This window comes from Typopeltis vanoorti, chromosome 23, assembly GCF_054136105.1.
Source record: "Typopeltis vanoorti isolate ZY-2024b chromosome 23, IOZ_Tvanoo_1.0, whole genome shotgun sequence".
Taxonomy (NCBI): Eukaryota; Metazoa; Arthropoda; class Arachnida; order Uropygi; family Thelyphonidae; genus Typopeltis; species Typopeltis vanoorti.
This window is the reverse complement of record NC_143571.1, coordinates 10,512,701-10,536,291: the sequence shown is the minus strand read 5'-3', so window position 1 is coordinate 10,536,291 and position 23,591 is coordinate 10,512,701. Positions and strand designations below refer to the sequence as shown.

Here is a 23,591-nt window from a genome sequence, read left to right as displayed (position 1 = left end):
ACCAGTTTTAATTTATGGATCTGAGAGCTGGGTCAGAAGTAAAACACTTGACTAAAGACTAGAGACCGCATTTATGAGAGACCTGAGAAAGATTAGCGTCGTGAACAGATGGCATCAATGGCAATATCATATTAAAAACAAGGATATTAGGAAAGAACTTGATATTGTCAGCATCCAGGAATGTTGTGAATAGAGAACCTCTGGAACAAGTAAAACATTTCAGCTACTTAGGCACGATTTTTAAAGAAGATAGTAAATTAAATATGGAAATAGACAACAAATCAACAAAGCTGGTATGGTAGGAAGTCAATTGAATAAATTCATATGGAATAAGAGAGAAATTAGTCGGAACACTAAATTACCTGTTCCGACTAATACAAGACAGTGTTCAAACCATTAACTTATGGATCTGAGAGCTGGGTCAGAAGTAAAACATTCGACCAAAGAGTAGAGAGTCCTGAGAAAGATTAGAGGTGTGAACAGATGGCATCAATGGCAATATCATATTAAAAATGAGGATATTAGGAAAGAACTTGATATTGTCAGCATCCAGGAATGCGTTCGCAGAGCTAATCTTAGGTGGTATGGTCACTTAAGCAGAATGGGAGAGGAAACAATAACAAAACAAGTGTTCTCTGCCAGGTTGGCAGGAAAACAACCCAGAGGAAGACTAAGATATAGGTGGATTGATACGGTACAAAGTGCCTTAGATGATAGAAATATAAGATCTGATAATGTTGGAGTCTTGACAAGTAACAGACTGATTTGGCGGAAAATTGTAGATAGGAAGTTAGTAATGATGTAAATTTTTCATATAGTACTATCATATCCTGTACACCCCTTGAGGGTACATGTCAGGAATTTGATGATGATTATGATATAAACAACAATGACATATCCAACAGAAACAATATTTTTATTTAATTCAGGTAATTCATGTAAGTTAAGAAAACAAACTAAGAGACAAATACATAGTATAAAATTATAAAAATTACAAATTGTACATAAATTTCATTGCACATAATGCATAAATGTTTTAGACACAATAAAATAAAACGCATATTTTAATCATCATCACTGTTTTCAGAAATAACATTTTATAGATGTTCTTTAAGTGGCGGATGTCGTCACCACTTAAAATCTCTTGGACATCATTTGTTACAATTCTCATTACATACTTTGGCTGGTTTAATTCACATTTAATAAAGTTAATTCACATTCAATTTAATATCCAATTGTCTCATGAATTTTCCCGAGTGCTCCATTGAGGGATCATTATCCGTAAAATAACTTTCTTGCCAAGTTCAATCCTTCTGCTAATTTCTTTAAACTGAATTCTTTAACGGATTCATCACAATCAGAATCTTCGGCAGAACGTTCCCCACCATTTATTAATTGTACCTGTTCCTCCTCATTTAAATCTGTTTCCCCATCAATTAATTCACTAATTTCGTTTTCAACCATATCGCAAAAGCCCTCTCCACCAAAAATGTGTGCGACATTTATTATGCGAATTAGCTCGGCATCCACTGCAGGTACGAAATTTTGTTCTAGAACAGTTTCAGGCTATATTTTTTTGCCAGCAAGCATTCAGCGTAGAGGGTTGTAATTCCTTAATGGACAGAGAAATAATTTTCACACAATTCAATATTGAAAACTCTTTCCGCGCTGGAGGCAGTGTCACGTTTGGATTAGATTCCATTTTTTCCAAAATTAATTGGAATGTTCGCCGAATATAAATGTTGATATTACTCCTTGGTTGAGTGGTTGAATAAGTGAAGTAGTATTAGGCAGCAAAAAATTTATTTTAATATTCGGGTGGCTTAAATTTGTTGGGTGGCCTGGTGTGTTATCTAAAATTAGTAGAATTTTGAAGTCCATATTCTTTTTCTTCGTGTAACTTTCTACATCGGGTACAATACACTGGAAAAACTAATTTTCACACATGCTAGCTGTAACCCATGCCGTTTTGTTGGCCCACTAATAAACAGGAAGGATGGACGTCTAGCTCTTTCATCGTACGAGGATTTGCGGATCAGTTAATAAACATTGGTTTTGTCATGTAATCACCTGATGCATTACTACAAAACAGTAGAATAATTCTATCTTTGGAAATTGAATCCAGGAGCTGATCTTTCATTTTTCGAAATATAGGTGCGTTTTGGCATTTTTTTCCAGTATAACCCAGATTCATCTGCATTGAACACCTGGTCTGACCTATAACCGCCTTCTTCAATGATTTTTAAAAGTTCTGCTGGGTATTTCTGGGCAGCTACAACGTCTGCTGATGCTCCCTGGATTTTAAGATTATTCAAACAAAACCACTTTTTAAAGTTTTCGAACAACCAACCCTTACTGGCACGAAATCCATGCTGAGAGATTTCTTCTGAAGAATCTTGATCAAGTTCTTTTAAATGTCTATAAACTTTGAGAGCTTTTTTTTGCTTAATAAGGTGTCCATCCAAAGGAATTTTCTTTTGAGTGCAATCTTCTATCCAAATCATTAGATTTCTCCATTTTTTTCTATTAGGATATCACGTATATGAACAACACACTTTGTACTTACTGTTGTCCCAGCAATAACACTTTCTCAGATTTCATGTTCATTTTGTTTGATTGTTCGAAGTGTTTTTCATTTAAATTCAGAGTCCTTACAACAACTCCTGGTTTTTCTCCAATTTTCAACCGATCCAAGATTTTAAATTTTTTCTTCAAGAGAAATGAATTTCCTATTCAATGTTGGTTTTTTCCCTTTCGTTGCAGTTTTAGTGGCCATTACAATAAAAATAAGCTTTTGTATATAAAAAAAGCATTATATATGTATATAACTCACCAGAAAATAAACTGCTCAGCTTGAGAATAACACACTTATGATTTTTAACGGCAGAAAACGAAGACAATTTTCAACAATAAACACTTTATATAGTAAACCCTAGATGGCGAACCTATGGCACTCGTGGCACGTCTGAGAATTTTGCTGGCATGTCAACAATTTACAGGTAATATCCTTTTATACGCTTATAAATTATTCAATTTTTTTTTAATTATTACAATACGTACAAGTTCAATTTTGTTTTACACGAGAGAGCAGCTATAAAGACGTGCGGTATTAACAAAAGATTGCATGCCCCAAAGACAAAGACAACCGACAAGTGTTGAATTGAAATGCTAATTCTTTTCAATTGAATTTCATAACATCTGAAACTGTCATAACAATATTCACTATTAGTTTTAACACATTCATGACAGGGTGTCATTTATCGTTCCGACAGAACTTCTCATTACTGACTGGCTCAACTCACACAAAAGTTTCAACCTTTGGTTGAATTTTATGGCTGCTTGTTTGCGTTTGAGGTGGCAGGCAAACTCAGACTCATTACATGACATGTTTCAATTCTTGATAGAATTTTATTTTAAGTTAGCCTTGGTGATCTGTCATAATGACATCGAGAATTTCAAATGCAATAAAACACACACTTATTTCATAACTGAAAAATTGGACAATAGTTTTTAATTAGATAGTGTTTCAATGCAACATTTGGTTTTGCTTAAGTCCGTTGCACTATTTGTTGAGAATTACACAGACTGCAAAAGCCTCTGTACAGTACCTTATTCAGGGATACAATAAAACTAAATTTGATACTTATAACTACCTGCGCGAATGGGCAGACACAAATTTAACGAAGATAAAATTTGATTTTTAAGTCCCGTGGTGAAAAATATATGAAAAAAAAAAAGGGGGGGTTACTAGAAATTGTAGACCACATTATATCGAAACCACGTTGAACAAGGGTTACTAAATTTGTAGACCGCATTATATCGAAACTGCGCTGCATAAGTACCGCATTATACGAGGGTTACCTGTATAGTAAATAAGAACACCATGGTGGAGACAAGAAGTTAAAGAAACAGTCCTGAAAAAGAAGAAAGAATACCAAAAGTTTCTGGCAAATAAGTTGGCAGATGCCCTAAAAGAATATAGAGAAAAATGTAAGAAAGAGATAAGCTATGTGTAAAAGTAGCTAAACAAAAGTCATGGGAAGACTTTAGTAAGAGTATGGAAAATAAATATCAGGCAGGTAGTAAAATGTTTTAGAGGCTATTTGAAGAAGCTTAGAAATGGAGGTAAGAGTACTATAAAAGGAATCAAATATGATATAAAGGTAACATGAAAACTAAACATAAAATGAAATGTATGGAATAATTACTTCGAAAGACTGTTAAACAAACCAAGCAGTGACAGAACCATACTAGAAAATTTTCAAGAGGAATGCAAAGAGGAGTACATATCAATACTTGAGGTAGAAAAACCTGCCAAAAAACTTGAAATGTGGAAAGGCAGCAGCAGGAGTAGATGATATTCGACCAGAAATGCTTAAGTATGGAGGTATAAAAGTTTTGCAGTGTCTATACTGCATAATTCAGAGGGCCTGGATAGAAGGTCAAATTCCCAATGATTGGAGTAGAGCTGAATGTGAATATTACAGGGGAATTTCTCTACTAAATATTCCAAGTAAGATTGTAGAAGAGAAACGTGGCAAAGAACAAACTGAGATCAGGCCAAATAGAACTTGTCAAGATCAGATTTTCACTTTAAGACAAATAGTTGAGAAATCATGGGAATATGACAAGGATCTGTACTTTAGTTTTGTACATTTGGAAAAGGCATATGACAAGGGGTGCCCAGAGAAAAGATTCTCAAAACACTACAGTCTTAGAACATTATACAGAGCAACTGATAATCTATATTTAAATTGTCAGTCAGTAGTTAGAATTGAAGGAAGATGGTTTGATGTAAAATCAGGGGTAAGACAAAAATGCACACTATCTCCACTCTTATTCATCATCTTATATGGATCACATTATGAAAGAAAGTGGCATTAGGTCTGATATTAGAATTGGAGATGTCCAACTTAGCTCTTTGCTTTAAGCAGATGATGTTGTACTCCTAAACACATCTAGTATAAGTCTCCAATATTCACTAATGAAATTGAATAACAGCTGCAACAAATTTGATATAAAAATTAGCAATAAAAAGAACAAAACTATGAAAACAGGAAGGAGCATAAAAACCTTCAACTGCATTCTGAATGGCGATCCTATAGTACAAGTAAAATATTTCAGCTATTTAGGCACAGTTTTTAGTGGAAGATGGGAGGTTTAAATCTGGAAATAGACAACAGAATAAGCAAAGCTGGTACTGTGGGTAGCTAGCTGAATGAATTTATATGAAATAAGGGAGAAATTATCCAAAACACTTAACTAGCAGTATTCAAAGACAAGTATTCAAACCAATTTTAAGTTATGGATCTGAGGAGTTGGGTCAGAAATAATGAACTTAATCAAAAAACAGAGACAACAGATATGAAGGTTCTGAGAAAAAATTAGAGGAGTGAGCAGATGGCATCAATAGTAGAATTATATTAAAAATGAAGATATTAGAAAGGAACTTGATGTTGTTAGCATTCAAGAATGTGTGAATAGGGCTCATATTGGTATGTACACTTAAATAGAATGGTTGAGGAAAGGTTAGCAAACAGGTGTTTGATGCCAAGATGGCAGGAAAGAGTCCCAGAGGAAGACCAAGTTCTTAGTGGACTGATTCAGTCAGAAGTGTCTTAGAAGCACGAAATGTTAAATATGACAATATTGGATTGCTCACAAGTAATAGACTGTTTTGGAAGAAAACTGTTGATAGGAGATTAATAATAATATAAACTTAATCATGTAGTGCTCTTATAGTAACCTGAACATCTATTGGGGCTACATATCAGGAAAGTGATGATGATGATGATGATGAAGTAAGTGCTAAATGTCTACAGGACACTGACTATTCATTCCTAATACAATAATTCAATCAATGCTCCTCTGATTTTTGATGGCCCATGTGCATGAAAAACATTTTGTGTGCAAGTTTCCAGTTCCAGATTGAATGTGTGAGGTAGTCTGTGCTCACAATAGTGAAATTCTCAAGCCACAAACTGTTAATTTGATATGTTTAAAATTGGTAACAACATCCTTATTAAAAGATCCTGCACTCTGCATGCAAAATATTTCTATACAGTGGAATTTTGATAGTTTAATGCATGATGTAATATTTCTCATATTAATGTTGCTTCTTTTTTTTTTTGTCTAGCTATAAACAGCAAAATTGTTAGCACTAAATTAATTCACTTAAATCTGCTTAGCTACAAAAATCCACCACCATTTTCACAAGTTCAAGTGGTTATACCGTCTAGACAGTAGACACTAAATAAACATGCCTCTGCAACTTGCTGATGTTGGCATCAGTTCACTTACATAGAGTGGAGACACCGGAGAAATTACTAAATAAAATAAGTGACAAGTATGATTTATCATATAATTCATTTTATAGTACATTCAAAAATGATTGACTGTAAATTAAAAATTCTAAAAGGAAAAATTAGTGCACACAGTTACTCGATTTGTGCACTCCCTTTTTGGGGCAAACCGTTTTATTGGACAAGTCTAGAAGAACAAAAACAAAATGAGAATATAACAAGAATTTGCTTTGTTTTGGACACAATGCCAAATAAATGGATCAGCCAGTAACCACATGGAGTGTTAGAAAAATTACATAATCTTCATTTAAAAATTTATTGCTGATGACAACTACAATTCTGAAGAAATAGGGCTATTTTATCATGTCACATTGGATAGTTACCTGTGTGATACGTGTTCCCTGTGGATCAATGAAAGCAATAGATCATATAACAGTGTTTAAGCATGTCAGGTAGTAAACAAAAGTTGTTAGGCATTGGAAAAAAAAGGGCCAGGACTTGTTAAAGGGATTAGAATGGAGAGTTTACCAGTTGAGTACCATGTGAACAAAAATGTGTAGATGATATCTGAATGTTTTTAAGAATTGACTGAGTTGGGACATGGAATTATAACAGAAAGAAAAATTTTACTGCTTTAAAATTTCATTTTATAATTCTTAGCAGTTAATGATGTTGCAAGAAATGATCAAGCATAGTTTGTCCGATTTTTTTTATTTATTATTACTACTTTTATTGACTGAATGACTGCAATTAAACAAAACTGGTGCAGGTATTTAGTGCAGATATAATTAGCGTCTTCCTGTGTCATGATCCAGTAATAAATTTTCTAGCATCTTGAGTAGTCACTTGTTCAAGCTCAGAAATATCATGCTAATCAGGTTCTTTTTCTTCTAATATCATCTGATGTTTTGCTTCAATTTCCTCCTCAAAAGCCTCATTATAGTAATGAAGATGAATGCCAATGGATGCAAATACTTCATAGTTTCTGATGCGGCTCACATCTAATGTGACATCATTTTTACTACTGGACAGGCATATCTATGATTGAATGCTTAAAACCACAGCGGGAAAAAAAAAAAAAACCCAGCTTTGAATGGTCCTGTTGCTTATTCCTCACCAACTATCAGCCATAAACTGCATTACTTATAAAAGATTAATTTTTGCATTGACCTCAATAACTGTCAACAAGAGACAATTGCCAAGAAATAAGTTTTGAATGGTCCCATTGCTTATTCTTTGCCAAATATCATCCATAAATCATATTGCTTGTAAAAGATTAACTTTTAGAGTGCAAGTTAATCTTTTACAAGCAATACAGTTTATGAGCTGATAGGTTGCAAGGAATAAGCAACAGGAAAAAGTCATTCAAGACTGTTTTTCTCACTTTATTGTGCATTTTATTTTCCACATTTTATTCATTAATCAGTAAACCATGTATATTATATACTCATATCACATGCATTTTAGTATTTAGTAAAAAAGTTATTTCAGCTGGGTGGGGATGAAAGATATATACATCACATATAATTGAGGCCTGTGAAGCCCTGCAGAAATGGTATTTGCATCCAGAGCACTAGGCCACCCAAAGAAAGACCACTCTAAGTTCTATTCTAATCACTGATTAGAGGAACTTTTCCCAAACATTCCCCCAACACTATATATTATTGTCAGAAATAGTGCGAGTTCAACTTCAAACAATAATATATAATGTTAGGGACCATGAAATGGTCCCTAACATTATATATTATTGTTTGTATAGCAGCACTTGTCTGCTACTCTCCATCCCTGATGCGAATTAAAACCATTCAAAGTTTTGGACCAGCTACTGTCATTAGCTAAGGGGGAGCCTGACTACCCTATGCCTGTGCTAGTATTATGAATGACTGGCATAAATTCAACATACAACTGGTAGTTCCATATCCCAGCCACACAGTACTAGATACCCTATGCGGAAAAAAAAAGAAGTGTCCAGACACCCCATTCTGCAACAAAAATGGAACATTGAATAAATCACAAGTGCCAGAATTCCTTTAAAACTGCAGATGAGCTCTTCAGATATACAGCTATATATCATCAACTCATGAGACATGGCCACATGTTGAGCTTTCTGACTTCCAATGGGGTATTATTATAGGGTGCAATACCAGCAACCTATCCATGCATACAATTGCAGAAAAATTGCAACAACATCCATGGTCAATTGTTCAAGATGTTATTAGTAAATGGAAAGGTGACAGAGTTAGGACTACCAAGAGTTCTGAAACGTGTCATTCGTGAGTGCTGTCATTCCTCTGCACAAATCATCGCCAAGGAATTCCAAGAGTCACCAGAGGTCAGTGTGTGTGTACACAAAGACTGTTCATAAGGAACTGCACAAGTTAAATTTCCATGGCTGAGCTGCTGCATACAAGCCATTAATAACTCGTATGAAGACAAGTAAATGACTTGCTTGGTGCAAAGAATATCGTCAATGGACCCTAAAACAGACAAGCCATTAATAACTCCTACGAATGCAAGTAAACGACTTGCTTGGCGCAAAGAATATCGTCAATGGACCCTAGAGCAGTGGAAACGAGTGGTATGGAGAGAAGAATCATGCTACACTGTTTTTAAATCCAAAGGTCATTGCTTGGTCTGGCAGGTGAACAGTATCTGCCAGCAAGCATCAACCCAACAGTTAAATTTGGTGGTGGCAGTGTCATGGTCTGGGGATGTTTCTCATGGTATGGACTCAGACTGTTGTAGTTATGGACATGAATGCCATGAAATACCATGACATTCTAGAAAACGCTGCACTGCCTACACTTTACAGAGATGGGCCATTCTTGTATCAGCACAACAATGCACTGTGCCATAAAGCATGCTCCATTTCAACATGGTTTGAGGATATGAGTGTACAGAATTTGGAATAGACAACTCCAAGCCCTGACATCAATCTTATATAGGCCCTCTGAGATGAAATTGAATGTCAGATTTGGGTTAGAATGACGTGTCCAACTTCTCTGTCTGAACTGACCACTGCTTTGCAGGTGGAATGGAAAAATATAATGTAATAAGTTACCAGCATCTCATTGAAAGTGCACTAAGGAGAGTGCACAATGTAATTGTGCACTCTCCTTGGTGGGCCAACTCCTTATTGATTTTGCAATAAATGACATTGTCTAAACAGCACTGGTGTCCAGACACTTTTTTCCACATCGGATATGTAGGTTTTAATTTAGCCAATTTATTACATGCACCATTCTCATAACAGTCTCAACTTGGACATGGATTCCACAAGGTGCTAAAACAATTACGTCAAAGACGTCAGTGATATAACTACATTGCAGAGTAGCTGAGTAAGTCATAGAGCATGATAAAGTCAACAACTGTTGCTGACTGACCATGGTGCACCAGATTAGCACAATGTTAACATATACAATGACAACATTCTGCCAGTATGAGGGATTCTATGTAACAAGAAAATACTTCCTGCTCCATTACACTACCACCATCCTGCCATTGCAGGATGGTAGTAGCGTAAGGTAGTCTACTATTGCCAAATTCTTAGCATGAATTTGATGATTCATCAGACTAGGAGATCCTTTTCTACTTCTGAAGCATTCAGTATAGGTGTTTCTGTTAAGTGCTGTATATGCATAACTGAAATTGCTTGTTTTCAGTTGAAAGAAGCAGAATTCAGTGAAGTTGCGCACTGCTATATCACATCTGCAACAGGATCCAACACACATATACATAGACAAAATATTTACCTTTAGAGAATACGTATTTTAGATATATGAAAAGAAAGAGTGATAAGAAGTAATGCTGCCTTGCTCCTCTTTGTTATTTCTTTTATTTCAATCGTTTCTCCATTTTACTTATTTTTAGTAATTCCACCCATGACCACATTCGACCGCAATAAAGGTCGAAATGGGTCTGGGTAGTGGCTCTTCCCATAATGCACAGCATTATACATGTCCATAAGGATACTAATGTGAAGCCATTAGCCTCTACATACAAGTAGCCCAGTCATGAAGTTACTTCATGTGCAAACTTTGTTTGCTTACATTTGGATAAAGAATGAAACCAAGAATATTATTTCTTGGCATCTTTAATTTAAAGAGAAAATTTAGTAAGGTTTTTATGTTGGGCAAGAATGCATCTTCCCATTGTAATATGGAATTATATGGGAAAATAATTCTGTTCAAATCCTTGTCCACTGTATTTACAAATTATGTTGACCAAAAGTGGACCACCATAATGAAGCACTAATGAGGAAAGGTCATCTTTCTAGATGCTATGTATATAATGGAGACATCAGTAACCACTATGAGTTTAAACTAAAATGGCATGCGAAACAGAATTTATTAACTTCACATGTGATAAAAAGGAGCTCATGCTCACTGGTAGTTGCAGTGGTATATACGCTGGAGTCTGGAAATTAGTATTTTGGAGAAGAATCTCACTAGTCGGTTTTTACTGGATTTTTGACAGGCAAGATGTGGATCTACCTCAGCCTGCTGAATGCTATGACTGCACCACTGAAAGCATGGAAGTAGTGGAAGCATAATGATGTAGCAAGTTTTGTGGTATGGAATTAGTCTATTGGTTTTTACTGAGATAGCCAAGACTGGAGAGGTTACTCCAACCTTCTAAATAACACTATGCTGAAGGATTCTACAGTGAAAGATGTCTGCTTCAGCAAGATGTTTCCATATGATGCACAACAAAACTTATTGCTGTTTGATTGGAGAATGCTTAGTTTATCCAGAATAACTATCATGGGGTGGCCCCTTTGTGGAATGTGGTGGACAACAAAAAAAGGAACTGCACCAGAGGTTATTATCACTGGCAGAACTCGAGACAGTTCTGCACAAAGACTGGACATTAATTTTGTATGTATGTAAGAGCTGCTTGTATGTTAGAGTTTACCATGTAAACTAAATGCTAACATGGTCGCATTTAGTGTGCCAACCAGACTGGCTAGTGTGAAAGTCTGGTTAGCATATCCACTCTCCAACCAACAGGTTGAAAATTCAAATCTCACCATGACTGTCTTTGGGTGAGAAAATGAATTTCACTGTCCGGTGTGAGACCACCACCTGGCTTATTGGAGGTTTGAAAGATATATATATAAAATATATATATATTTAGTATCTAGAGCAGAGTTTCTGGATTATGTTTAAAATAATAAATAAAATTCGTCAAAAAAAAAAAAAAAATTCATCAATACAGGTCATATTAAAATAAATTAAGCATCATAAGGCCAAAGGCGGATCTTTGATAATAATATTTTTGCCTGTAATTCTCGGGTATGGTGTTCACTTGATAGATGACCCTTCTCTCACTAATATTTTTCACAATGTGTGTGTGTTTAATAGCAGATATTACTGCATTACAAGTACAGATATATTAAGATGACAAGGAAAGAAACATATTACTGCATTTTCACACAGTCAGTCAGTCAGTAAACATACTTGTAAGAAACAGTGCTTCTTGCAAAACATTAGGGCAAGTCAATTAGGCAGTATCATAAGGCACTTGCTTATGCCATCATTCTACACCAAAAATTTATTTCTAACAAGATCAATAAGGCATTGTACTATGCAAACCAGCTAGAACTAACATTGATCAAACTTTCTTATGAGTGTGCTCATAAGAAAGAATTTGTCAGAAATATTTGTGTAGTCCTACTTACATCCTGATCAATGGATATAAGAAGGCCTCCACAAATATGCTTGTCCACATGGAAAGCATATTTGTGGATCTCTACTTAACATCATTTACATCATTTTTCTGGTCTATGAAGAATGTGAACTTTGTGAATTTGCATGGAAGCTAGTCCCTGTTGATCTGATATTATTATCAACTCTCAAAAGTGATAGAGAGGGTCATCGACAATCAGGTTCTTCACTACCTACAGATCCTTTAGTGAAGTAGTGATCACTAATATGGATTCTACCATTCTTATTCTACAGCAGACCTCCTTACTAACCTTGCTCACTTTTCAGCACAGGCTACGAAAAAATCTGGAGAAGCTGGAGTTGCCTTTTCTTGATATTTTCAAGGCATGTGATCAGGTCTGGCATTAGAGTATAAGCTGCTATCTTATGGTCTCCCTCCTATCTTTTTGTGAGTGGATTTCCAGCTTCCTTCCTCTCAGGTTATTCACACTGTGCCAATGTGAATGGTTCCTTCTCATCTGATTTCTCCAAAAATGCCAGATCAACCCCAAGGCTGTTTCACCGCACTGTTTCTCCTATACATTAATGATCTTCTCTCACTAACGTCCAATCCAATATTCATAGCTTTGCTGATGACAATATAGTCTGTTCCTGTTTGTCATACACAAAACATTATAGTATGCAGATGACTTAAGCGTCAAGATCTTTTATGGCCAGTGCATGACACTTTAATGTCTAGAAGATCATTAAACACTGATCTTCTAGCCATACTCAAGTAGAGCGAAAATAATTTAGTAAACTCTGCTTAGTAACCAAAATCAATTTTATTCTTCTTTGGCTCACTTTCACATCTAACTTCTTCTTCTGACATAAACATGTCATGTCCATAGCCTGTTCATCCTTCAAAGAGCATGGTATTATTCCTTTTCATTCTAAACATCACTTCTCTTATGCTCAACTAGTGACTCTTTATAAATCTCAAATGTGCTCAACCTTAGAATATTGTTCTCCCATCTAGAATGGTTTGCCAAAAACCTCCCTTGAAATGCTAGATTGCATCCAGAACAGATTTGCTTAATAGATGACCCTTCTCTCACTACCTCTTTCCAACTGTATTCCCCATGGACACTCGGTTCTACATTATGTCTTTCATATAGGTATTTCCATGAGTGCTGCTCACTGAACTAGCCATCACTATTCCTCCACTTCCCTCCCATCAATTATGCACATTGGCAGCCTGGTTAACATCTCTATACTTATACTGTTCCACTCCAGACTCACCAAACCAACTTGTCATCCTTTTCTTTCATTCTGAATATCTTTGTCCTTTGGAACAGTCTTACCCTATATCATTTCCCATTGTATACCATCTCTAACACTTTAAGAAACACATTTACAGGTTTCTTTCTTCTCTCTAATCACTTGCCTACGCACAGCACTGTCATTATAGGCCTTGAAATTTCTCCAATGTGTGGGATCTGTGTTGTTTTAAGGATATGATTTACAGGATGCAATCATATTTATCAACATCTGCAAAATTACAAATAACTGATAATAAAATGAAAGGTGCTTTCTTCTCAAGTAGCAACATTCTGATTCATGAATTCTCGTATACCAGCAGAATCACTCTCTCACTCTCTCTCAGGCTATTACAAAAGTTATTTGATGAAATATAAATATTTTGTTTATTTTTATGTATTACAGGATGAAATGTATATTTTAAAGCTGAACTGTTTAGCTTTAAAGGAATTTCCAAACAGATATAAATATTCTTGTACAAAGTTCATAAAACATTTAATTTTTGGCATTTTTTGTGAAAAAAAAAAAAAAAGATAGAAAAAAAAATTAAGTTTGCAAGAAACTTACTTCCATCAATTGGTCCATTGGTTAATGTCCTGTCTTCTCTGGTAGTAGTAAGATTACTGTCCTCATTTGGTGTTGATGAAGAGGCAGACGGTGATGTTAATGAATTAATAATTCCAGTCACTTCACTAGCACTGAGCACAGCTGAAACGGCAAACTGAACACTAGCAGAGTCCAACGTAAACCGGGAGGTGGGTTGTGATGAAAAGGAATGTTCTGAATTATGAGTGCTATCAGGATTTAATTCTTCCTGTTTTAATCTTTCCAGCTGCTTCCTTTGCATTTCAAATAGTTCTTCTTGATGACTTTGAAAACTTTCCAAATCAAACTCCCTAGGCACAGTTTCAAAGGATTCACTTACTTCTTCAGTGAAACCTTGTAAATCTGCTTGTTCCACACTTGTAATTGCACTGTCCACATTTAACGGTGTCTGTGGTCGATAATGTAACCTAAAAAGAAATAAAATTAAAACACATTATATCTGAAAAAATAATAGAAATGAGAACTATTTGCCATTTAACTGACTAATACTTTTCATGAAATGTAATGAGACTACTTTAGATCAGTAAACTATCTCTCAATTCTATAAATGAAAGGGTTAGGTTGAACAAATAAAATAAATTACAGTTCAGTTAAAGAATAAGTCATAAATAAACTGACATGTTATTGAACTAACTCTGATTTATCTATGAACTATCACATTTAACTATATTAAATTTTCTAGACCAACAAGAAAACCAATGGTTGATAGATATTCATTATTTAATTAGTAGTCTGTGCGGTTAGCCTAGTGATTATGTGCTTCGCATACCTGGGGAAGGAGTGTCATAGGTTCGATTCCCGTCGACAACGTGAGGAGCTTAAGAATCTTCCTCAGCCATAGTCATTAGCTGGTCTTGGGTGTGGACAGTAGGGTTTTCCCCCAGTTTATCTGGGGTTTTACATCCCGCAAGCAAGCAAACCAACCCTGTGAACACACAAGGATACAATCAGGAATACTTAAGACAATCCCTCCAGCCACAGGTCTGAATTGTCAGCTATGCCAGTCCCGAGCCCGGATAAAAATGGGGGGGGGGGGATTAGGTGGTGCTGTACCTCCCCGTAAAAGGGGCTCACAGCCATTGAATCACCATATGAAATGAATGAATGAATTTAATTAGTGACATAAAAAACAAAAACACCTTTATTTACTGTATAAGACAAATTTTGCAGCAGCTGCAGTTACTGACACAGTCAACTCTCAGCAAACTCCAAAGAGATGAAAAGTTTATTAGAATAAATTTCCATTAATATGGCACTGTAGCTATGAGCTATATGGACAGGATGTTTTGGTAGTATAGCAAATGAATTTGCTACAATGGGGTTTGAAACAGAGAGCTGACCATATTTCCTTTTTAAAATAAGTCACTATTCGTTGCATGTTCTTGCAAGTATGTACTGGTGATCCATATATTAAAAAAAAAAAAAAAAAAAGCAGTTCTCAATGAGGAAAATTAACAAAACTAAGGAAAAACGAAAGTACTGTTTGCCAAAATGTATGGTCAATTAACTATATAAATCAACTATATTAACCTTTTCCATCTGGCTGCAAATCCAATATATAGATCGGCAGATGACAATACAGTGCACTCATCTATCTCATTTAACTACAAAAATCACCAAAACTTTCGAATGGGCTTCTGATAAACTAATCAATAGTAGTGAAATTCAATCCTGTTTTATCTATAGCAAAAACCTTTTCTACAATTCTTACTTTCAGCAACACCGAAATCTCTAGATAAGATGAGATTTCTCCTACCTCAAATCTCTCTTGGGATAAACATTAAAAATATTGCCTTCTCAGTATGCAAAAAAAGTAGGTTCTCTCTTTCACTCGAGGCATCACTTTACCTCTGAACAGCTATAGCAAACTCTACACAAACTGCAAATCCATCTCGTCAAATAATACTGTTATCACATTTGTGGTGTTCCTAAGAGATATATAAAATACTTGACACAGCACAGATGAGAGCAATTACATTGATTAATGACCCACTGCTCACTAATTCATTCAACTCTCTTTCATACAGACATTCAGTTTCTACTGTTTGCATTTTCTATAAATATTTCCATGGCTATTCATCAGACTTGGTATAAGTAATTTCCTCACTCTCTTCTAAATCTGTTAATTTGTGGAGCAGCTATTCAACTCCTCTTCAAAAGTAAACTCTAAATTCACAATTTTTTCTTCATTTTCATTCAGTCTTTCTAATGTGGTCTTCTGAAATCTTTCCTCTTATGCACTTCCTAAAGAGCAAAATAAACCCTCTTGTGGATGGGATTACTTAAAAAATTAAATCCAGATTTATTTGGCTGTGCAGTATCATAAAGTATGATTATTCAAACTTGAATCATTTAATAACTGTGATTAGATATGTACAAAGGTTATATATCAATTTGCACTTAATGACATCACAGCATACACAACTGGTAATTGACTTAAGGAATTTACAACACATAAAAATGGATATTAATTAAAGGAAACTTTAATGAATACCTTCAATATTTCGGCAATGCCACGTTGCCATCTTCAGGAACATACAAATATGGTATGTGCATGCGGGCACTAACAAAAGCAAATGAGGAAGAAGGCAAGAAACTAATATTGTTCCTCAAGTCCTAATGGTGTCCCCCCTAGCGGGCTAATTGGGATGTCTTGTATCATGAGAACTTCAGCCCAACGGCCAAGACAACCCAATTAGGCCACTAGGGGGCACAATTAGTACATACCATATTTGTATGTTCCTGAAGATGGTAACGTGACATTGCCGAAATATTGAAGGTATTCATTAAAGTTTCCTTTAATTAATATCCGTTTTTATGCGTTGTAAATTCCTTAAGTCAATTACCATTTAAAATGCTTTGGCTTTATATTATTATTCTTTTATTTTTTTTAAAATGCTCATGTTAAAGGATATTGTTGTAATATCAAAGAATATTTATATAAATCATAATATATTTAGTTTAATTTTAAATGAATTAGTAGATTCAATTATAGTTGAAACAATAAACATACTTGAATTTTTTAAAGAATTATTACAGCTTAAACTTATATTTTGAGACTGGATAACTCACTCATCTGTTTTTGGTTGAAAATCTCTTATATATATTGCTCATGCTCTACACGAGATTTAAAGCTAGACTTTCAACCAAACAGTGTGCATGCATGCACATGTGTGCGTGTGTGTGTGTGTGTACATGCACACATACACCATTCCTACGTTTGAATTTTATGACAGTCAGAAATGTTTTAATTAGAACCAGCTGTCCAATTTGAGAATCAACCCGGCAGCTCTGAGAGACTTCAAGGATACAGTTAATTACTGGTTGTAATGAACACTTCCTTGTACTGTGAACGCAAGAGTAATGAAACTTAAAACTATTACATTATGTCTATGCAAAATAGCTGTTCATATTACAATTTCTACTTCAGAAATCCATGTTGGATTTCTGAAGTAGAGTCTCATTAAGTAAGGTTTATTGTATTATGATCCAGACTTTATCGTGATCATAATATACAATTTGTGTGGATTTCTGAAGTAGAGTCTCATTAAGTAAGATTTATTGTATATTATGATCACAACTTCCCTGGTGATGCTGCTAAAACATGCAATCATATTAATTGAAATTAAACTTGTGTACTTTAACCACACTTACCATTCATTTTTAATTTCTGTTAAAAACTCGTTTGAACACGGTAGGCCATTTGGTAAAGAATGTGAAATAGTGAAGTCGAGATCAGCCCAATAATCGTCCAAAGGAGTCCATGCCCTGTCTAACAATATTCTGTATAGAAAATAAATAAATAAGTAGGTAAAAGACACAAACTGATATCTTATTACACAGCCAGATCCAATATGCATGCAAAAATAATGCTTAATTTTAATCACAACTCTTACCTTCCTCCTCTACCTATCCTCCGCCTTGCAAATCCTATACATTGCCGCCTAGGTATAGAAAGAGATGTTAAACAGTATCGATACCTTTGTTCTCCTAGACCACCTTCTTCTGGACTATACCACGGCCAATTTCCTAACCTCTCCAGTGGCTAGAATTAAATATAAAATATGTTAAAAAAACAATAGGATTGCTATGATATTAAAATAAGTTAATTAAAGAACAAAAAATACATAGAAATATGACGAGATGGGGCTGAAAAGTTCTGAAAAATTTTTCAGCTCACAAAACAGCAAAAAAAAAAACCAAGCAAAACAACCCAATAACCAAAACAAACTTCCCAACACAAAAAAATTATCAAACTGCCATACATCCAGGACACGTACAAAGCCTACAAATACATTGACTATAAGCTGGTGTTCATCACAAACCAAAAATTGGCAACACTTCTAAAACCTACAAAATCTTACACACACAAAGAAATATTAGAACACCACAACGTTGTTTACAAATTTCCCTGCCAAAAAGACAGTGATATCACCTACACAGGTTTTATTATCAGGTCTTTATGGGCAAGACTACAAGAACACTTCTGTAACTGTAACATCCATATTCCAGAACATTTAAACAATAAAAAATGCAACAACAGAAAGAAAAACAGGATACAAAGTACAGGAAAAACTGAAATAGCAGTCCATGCCCTTGAACAAAAACATATCCTGCAAATCGACAAGGCCATAACATTAGACATACAAGACAACGAAACAATGCTTAGAATATCAGAAACGATAGCCATAAAATGTGACAAAAACTCAATAAACATCTACCTAACCTACATAATCTCTGAGAGTTGGAAGCTCCATAACATAAAAATTAGGTCACGACTCCAACCAATAGGAGACAACACAAGCACACCAAAGACAGAAACACCTATCTGACATGACATAGCCTCCACTTCCCCCATGAGTTCCGAAGACAACGCCTGTCGAAACAGATCACATCCTGTTATGGACCCAAAAATCCCTCCTCTTCCCCCCCCCCCAAATAATTTCTATCTTCAGACCCTTCTCTCACCCCCCCCCCTCCCAAACGCTCTCTTTCCGCCCTTAATAATAATAATATTATACATGTAAAAAAATATTAATAATTTGAGATATGCAGATGATACACCTTGATAGCAGAATGCAAAGAAGATTTGGAGGAACTTATTATGAAAGTTAAAGAAGAAAGTGCTAAGTATGGTCGTAAACTTAACCTCAAAAAGACAAAAGTTATGGCAACATGTGAACTTAATGATTCTGAAGTAGATGGGGAGAAAATGGAAGCCGTTAACAATTTTGTGCTCCTAGGATCCCGAATTGAGAAATATGGTTATTGTACTGAAGAAGTTAGAAGATTATTACTAGGAAAGAAAGCAAATTTAAGCAAGATCTTTAAAGAAAAAAAAAAAAAGATATTAGCCTCGCAACAAAAATCAGAATCGTGAAAGCAATGGTATTCCCTGTGGTACTGTATGGATGTGAAAGTTGGACCCTGAGAAAGAGTGAAAGAAGGAAGATAGATGCATTTAAATTATGGGTTTGGAGATGCTTACTAAGAATACCATGGACTACAAAGCAAACTAATAAATAATTGGTGATAGACAGAATAAAGCCAGATTGCTCCCCGAAGCTATGGTCATCAAGCAAAAATTGTCATATTTCGGACATATTATGCAAGCAAATGACAGTCTGGAGAAGACGATGATGCTTGCTAAAGTTGATGGAAGCAGGAGAAGAGGAAAACTAAGAATTAGATGGGCAGATGGAGTTAAAGAAGCAACTGGAGTGCACTTGGAAATTCTGAAAGATATGATCAGAGACAGATCTGAATGGAAAATGTATGTTCATAGGATCACCAGGAGTCGAAAACGACTCAATGGAACATAACAACAACAACAACAAAAGTTTTTTTTTCCCAAATAATTCTCCCACTTTCTCAAAAAAAAAAAAAAAAAAAACCCTTCCTTTAACAGCAGATGAATGCATATCGCCAGGATAGGGAGACAGAAAACAACATCCAAAAAGGTATGTCCAAATTTTCCTCCTATATTATTCTTCATATATTAGTTTTATAACACTTCAGTAATGGCCTAAGATTTTGGGTAAAGAGCCAATGACATTGTAAAAAAAGGGGCACTCCTAAGCGAAAGTAGGCTATATTAGCCATTAAAATAATAGTTCTGATAAACACCTAGAAAAAAAAAAATGACATTAAAGCAACTGATATTACCACGAGAAATAACATATCTTAAAACCCTTTAATCCCCATGTTTCATCAAATTGTAATGATGAAACATGAGGATTTGTTCTTTTTTTTTTTTTTTTTTCAGGATTTGTTCTTTTTGTTTTAGGATATATAAGAAGACATCATCTTCTTCTTGGCTTCCCATATTAGGCAATTATTTGCCTGTAATGTTTTCAAGGGTTTAAAAAGTCTTCTGCCCATCTCCTCTTGGGTCTTCCTCTTGATTGGTGTCCCTTTGATTTGTATTTCCAAGCAATATTTGGCCATCTGTCCTCATTCATTCTTTCTATGTGGTTTTTCCAGTTCTTTCTATAGTTTATGTCTTTTCTGTTATGTTAATTATGGATAACTGTTTTCTTATTTCTTATCTTGTCTATTCTTTTATAGCCTGCAAGCGGTCATAGGAACTTCATTTCTGCAGCTTCCACTTAAGAAGACATAAAATTAATTAATTTTTGTTCTAGGTATTTAATCAGAACCTTTCAGCCCCCCCCCCCCATACATACATACAGAATATAAATATTTTTATTTATTTTTTTTAATTTTATATTTTATATTTATATTTTTATTACTTTTATTGGAGACCAAATCTTAGCAACAATCAAACTTACAATTTCATGTATGTAGTACAGTAAACTCAATTTAACGAACTATTAGGGACTAAGGGTTGTCGGTAAAATCAAAAGCCCATTAAATCGCGAACCTTAGGAATAGTATTGAAAATAAAATACTTTCAGTAGTATACAGTATTAATATATTTTAATGAGAACATTTTTATGTAAATACCATTTTACTGAGGATTGGGCTTGAAAAAAGCATCAAGTTTCAATTGCTTTTCACTTTTATACTGTTTCTTAATAATTAATGATCAAAATTGCCGAAAATGTTCATAATAAGCAATCACCTCTACATCTGAAGATGTGGCTATGAAAGAGATGATGTCGTCCATGTGTTCTCTAACCTGTACCTTCGACAGGGTGTAGCATAGAGGCAGCCTGCCACATGGTGCCGCTAAATAAGGGCGCTCGTTCAGGTTTATTGCAGTAGGTAGCGTATTATGACAACAAGATATTTTACAAATATATGATGTTTAGTTTAGTTTATGTGCATATTATATTTTAATAATAAAAAAAGTAGTCATACATACTAAAAACAAAACATTTTAGAACCCAATTATTAGATCAGTATTTCTCAAAGTGTGGGGCACGTACCCCCGTGGATACATGAAAGGTCTTCAGGGGATATGTGGCAATATTCGGCTACGTATCATTAGCGCATGGAATCATTACTAAGAAAAAAAAGAATTAATTTAAATGTTAATTAATTGAAACTACTACTCAAATTGCGAGTAACAGACCAACTGGAACTGCTTCTTCCTCCTCATTGTCAACCTCCTGATCATCCAGTAGAACATCTTCAAAAATCTCTTCCTGCTGAGAATTGGTAGCCTGGGTCACCCTCATCGATGTCTAGCCATTGTTCAATGTCATTCTCACTGACATTATCACCAATTTGCATCAAAGTTTCATGGAAATCAGAGGTTTCAAAACTTCTGAAATCGTATTCTGGTTCATTCACTCCCATTTAGTAACTTGGTCCAGCCATTAGCCAATGCTGTAGTCTTTATCTCCTTCCAAGTGGCAGCAAAATTAAAGAAGGCAGACTTTATGTTGTATGCGCACAAATTCTGAAGTGTCCCGGCCCCCCTGTATCTTCTTTGGGATACAGGGGGGCCGGGACTTTTATTTATTTTTGTATTAATTATTTCATTATCTGTATTTATTTGTCAAATTATGTCCGTTAAATCCGAAGTCTGTTGAATCGGGGTCCGTTAAATCGAGAGTTTAATGTATCAGTGATTTTCTTTCACTTCTTTTGTAACCCCTGTATCAACTAATGTTGATCATAAGTTTCATTAAATATTATACAAAATTAAGCATCATAGCCAGCCTAGAATCGTAGTTGATTACTAATCATTCTACAACTAACTTTGCTACTCTACAACTGAATTCTGAGATTCAGTTTAGGTCTTTAAGGAAGCAAATGAAGCAGCCACAATTGATAATGGATTTTTATTTGATGACTTGATTATTCAATAAAATTTTTCATTTGTCATAATGATAATTTATCTTTCCTAATAATTATAATAGGCAAAATAAGAAACAAAAACATACAAAATAGACCTAGTTAAAATAAATGAAACACATCAGGTTTCTATCAGTGCCAAATTTCATTGCAAGAATAATAAAATTAACTAAATAATTTAATATATGCTGCTTATCACAATTCATTTTTTGCAGAGGTACTTACCGTTATGTGAATGTGAGTGTAATAATGAAACAAATTTATATTGGTTATACATATTGGAGACCAAATCTTAGCAACAATCAAACTTACAATTTCATGTATGTAGTCTCAGGGACTTTCTTTCACTTCTTTTATAATGCCTGTAGCAACTAATGTTGATCATAAGTTTCATTAAACATTATACAAAAGTAAGCATCATAGCCAGCCTAGAAGAATCTTAAAAAAATGACACGATTTTTTGTGATTTATGGATACACACCAAAATGACTATGGGTATTAAAAAAACAGTAGTTTCCAAGACAGTGCTCAGATATACATGCATTCATTCCATAAAAACTAATAATTCATAAGTTTCGTTGCACCAATCATCACTTGCTTCAATATGTACACTGAATCGAGCTGGAAAGAAGCTACATCTTTGTCTTACTTGTGGATCAATTACTATCTCGTCTGTCAATTTATTATCTAATTGTAAATTCCCTTTTCTATTAAGCTTGTGCTAAATGTACTGGATATTCTTAAACCTGCACACATCCCTCAACCCAGCTGTTCCTCTCCATGAAACACTGGCAAGGAAAAATTGGTCAAGCAAAATTGAAATTGTTCTTATACTATATCTTTTTTATTGTGTTTTTTCTTAGAATAATAGTTTTTTATAGTATAATGCTGCTAATCATCTTCACGTTTTTATTATTTAATATATCAGCTGATATTTTGTTGAAATTGCAATACTAAAGTAGTATCATAAAACAGCACCAAAAATGCACAAGAACAATAGAGCAGCAACAAAGATATGATAGCCTGAATAGTGAAGCCGGAAACAAGGAAGCTCGCCCCAAATAAACAGAAACATGCCAGCACTGAAACTAACAAGTATGTATTGAAAATCAATTAACTTTTGAAAACTCAAGGTTAAGAGAGATTATTCAGCAGACAATGCAAGAATTATAAAATGTTGAAAAGCATAGGAAGGACAAGAAAGCTAAACAGCAAAAGCAGAAAAACAAAGCAAAGCACTGAAATCTGTATTAAAGAACAAATATATCAATAACAAATATTTCACACCATGGAACCTTCAATTTACTGATAATCAGGTGAGTAAAATATAAAAAATAAAGTTCTAAGTAAAGTAAAATGCAAAAAAAAAAAAAAAAAAAAAAAAAAAAGAATTGTTATATAGTATGGCAACTATAAAAAAAAAATAATAATAATAATAAAAAAAACCCATGCA

The 23,591-nt window shown here is 34.5% G+C and overlaps 1 protein-coding gene across 4 annotated transcripts in view; it reads right to left on the bottom strand.

The window, feature by feature from the left end:
* E(Pc) (Enhancer of Polycomb) overlaps positions 1-23,591 on the bottom strand; it is a 371,838-nt gene that overhangs the window by 44,020 nt on the left and 304,227 nt on the right. For all 4 annotated transcript variants that reach the window (XR_016550343.1, XM_090413189.1, XM_090413191.1 and 1 more), the window contains 3 exons: positions 17,770-17,918; positions 17,528-17,656; positions 13,835-14,280 (listed from right to left, as the gene is read on the bottom strand). Coding sequence is in view for 3 of the 4 variants with exons in the window: in XM_090413189.1 (XP_090269315.1) it covers positions 13,835-14,280; positions 17,528-17,656; positions 17,770-17,918 (724 nt within the window). In the remaining variant the exon portion in view is untranslated. The remainder of the gene's footprint in view (positions 1-13,834; positions 14,281-17,527; positions 17,657-17,769; positions 17,919-23,591) is intronic.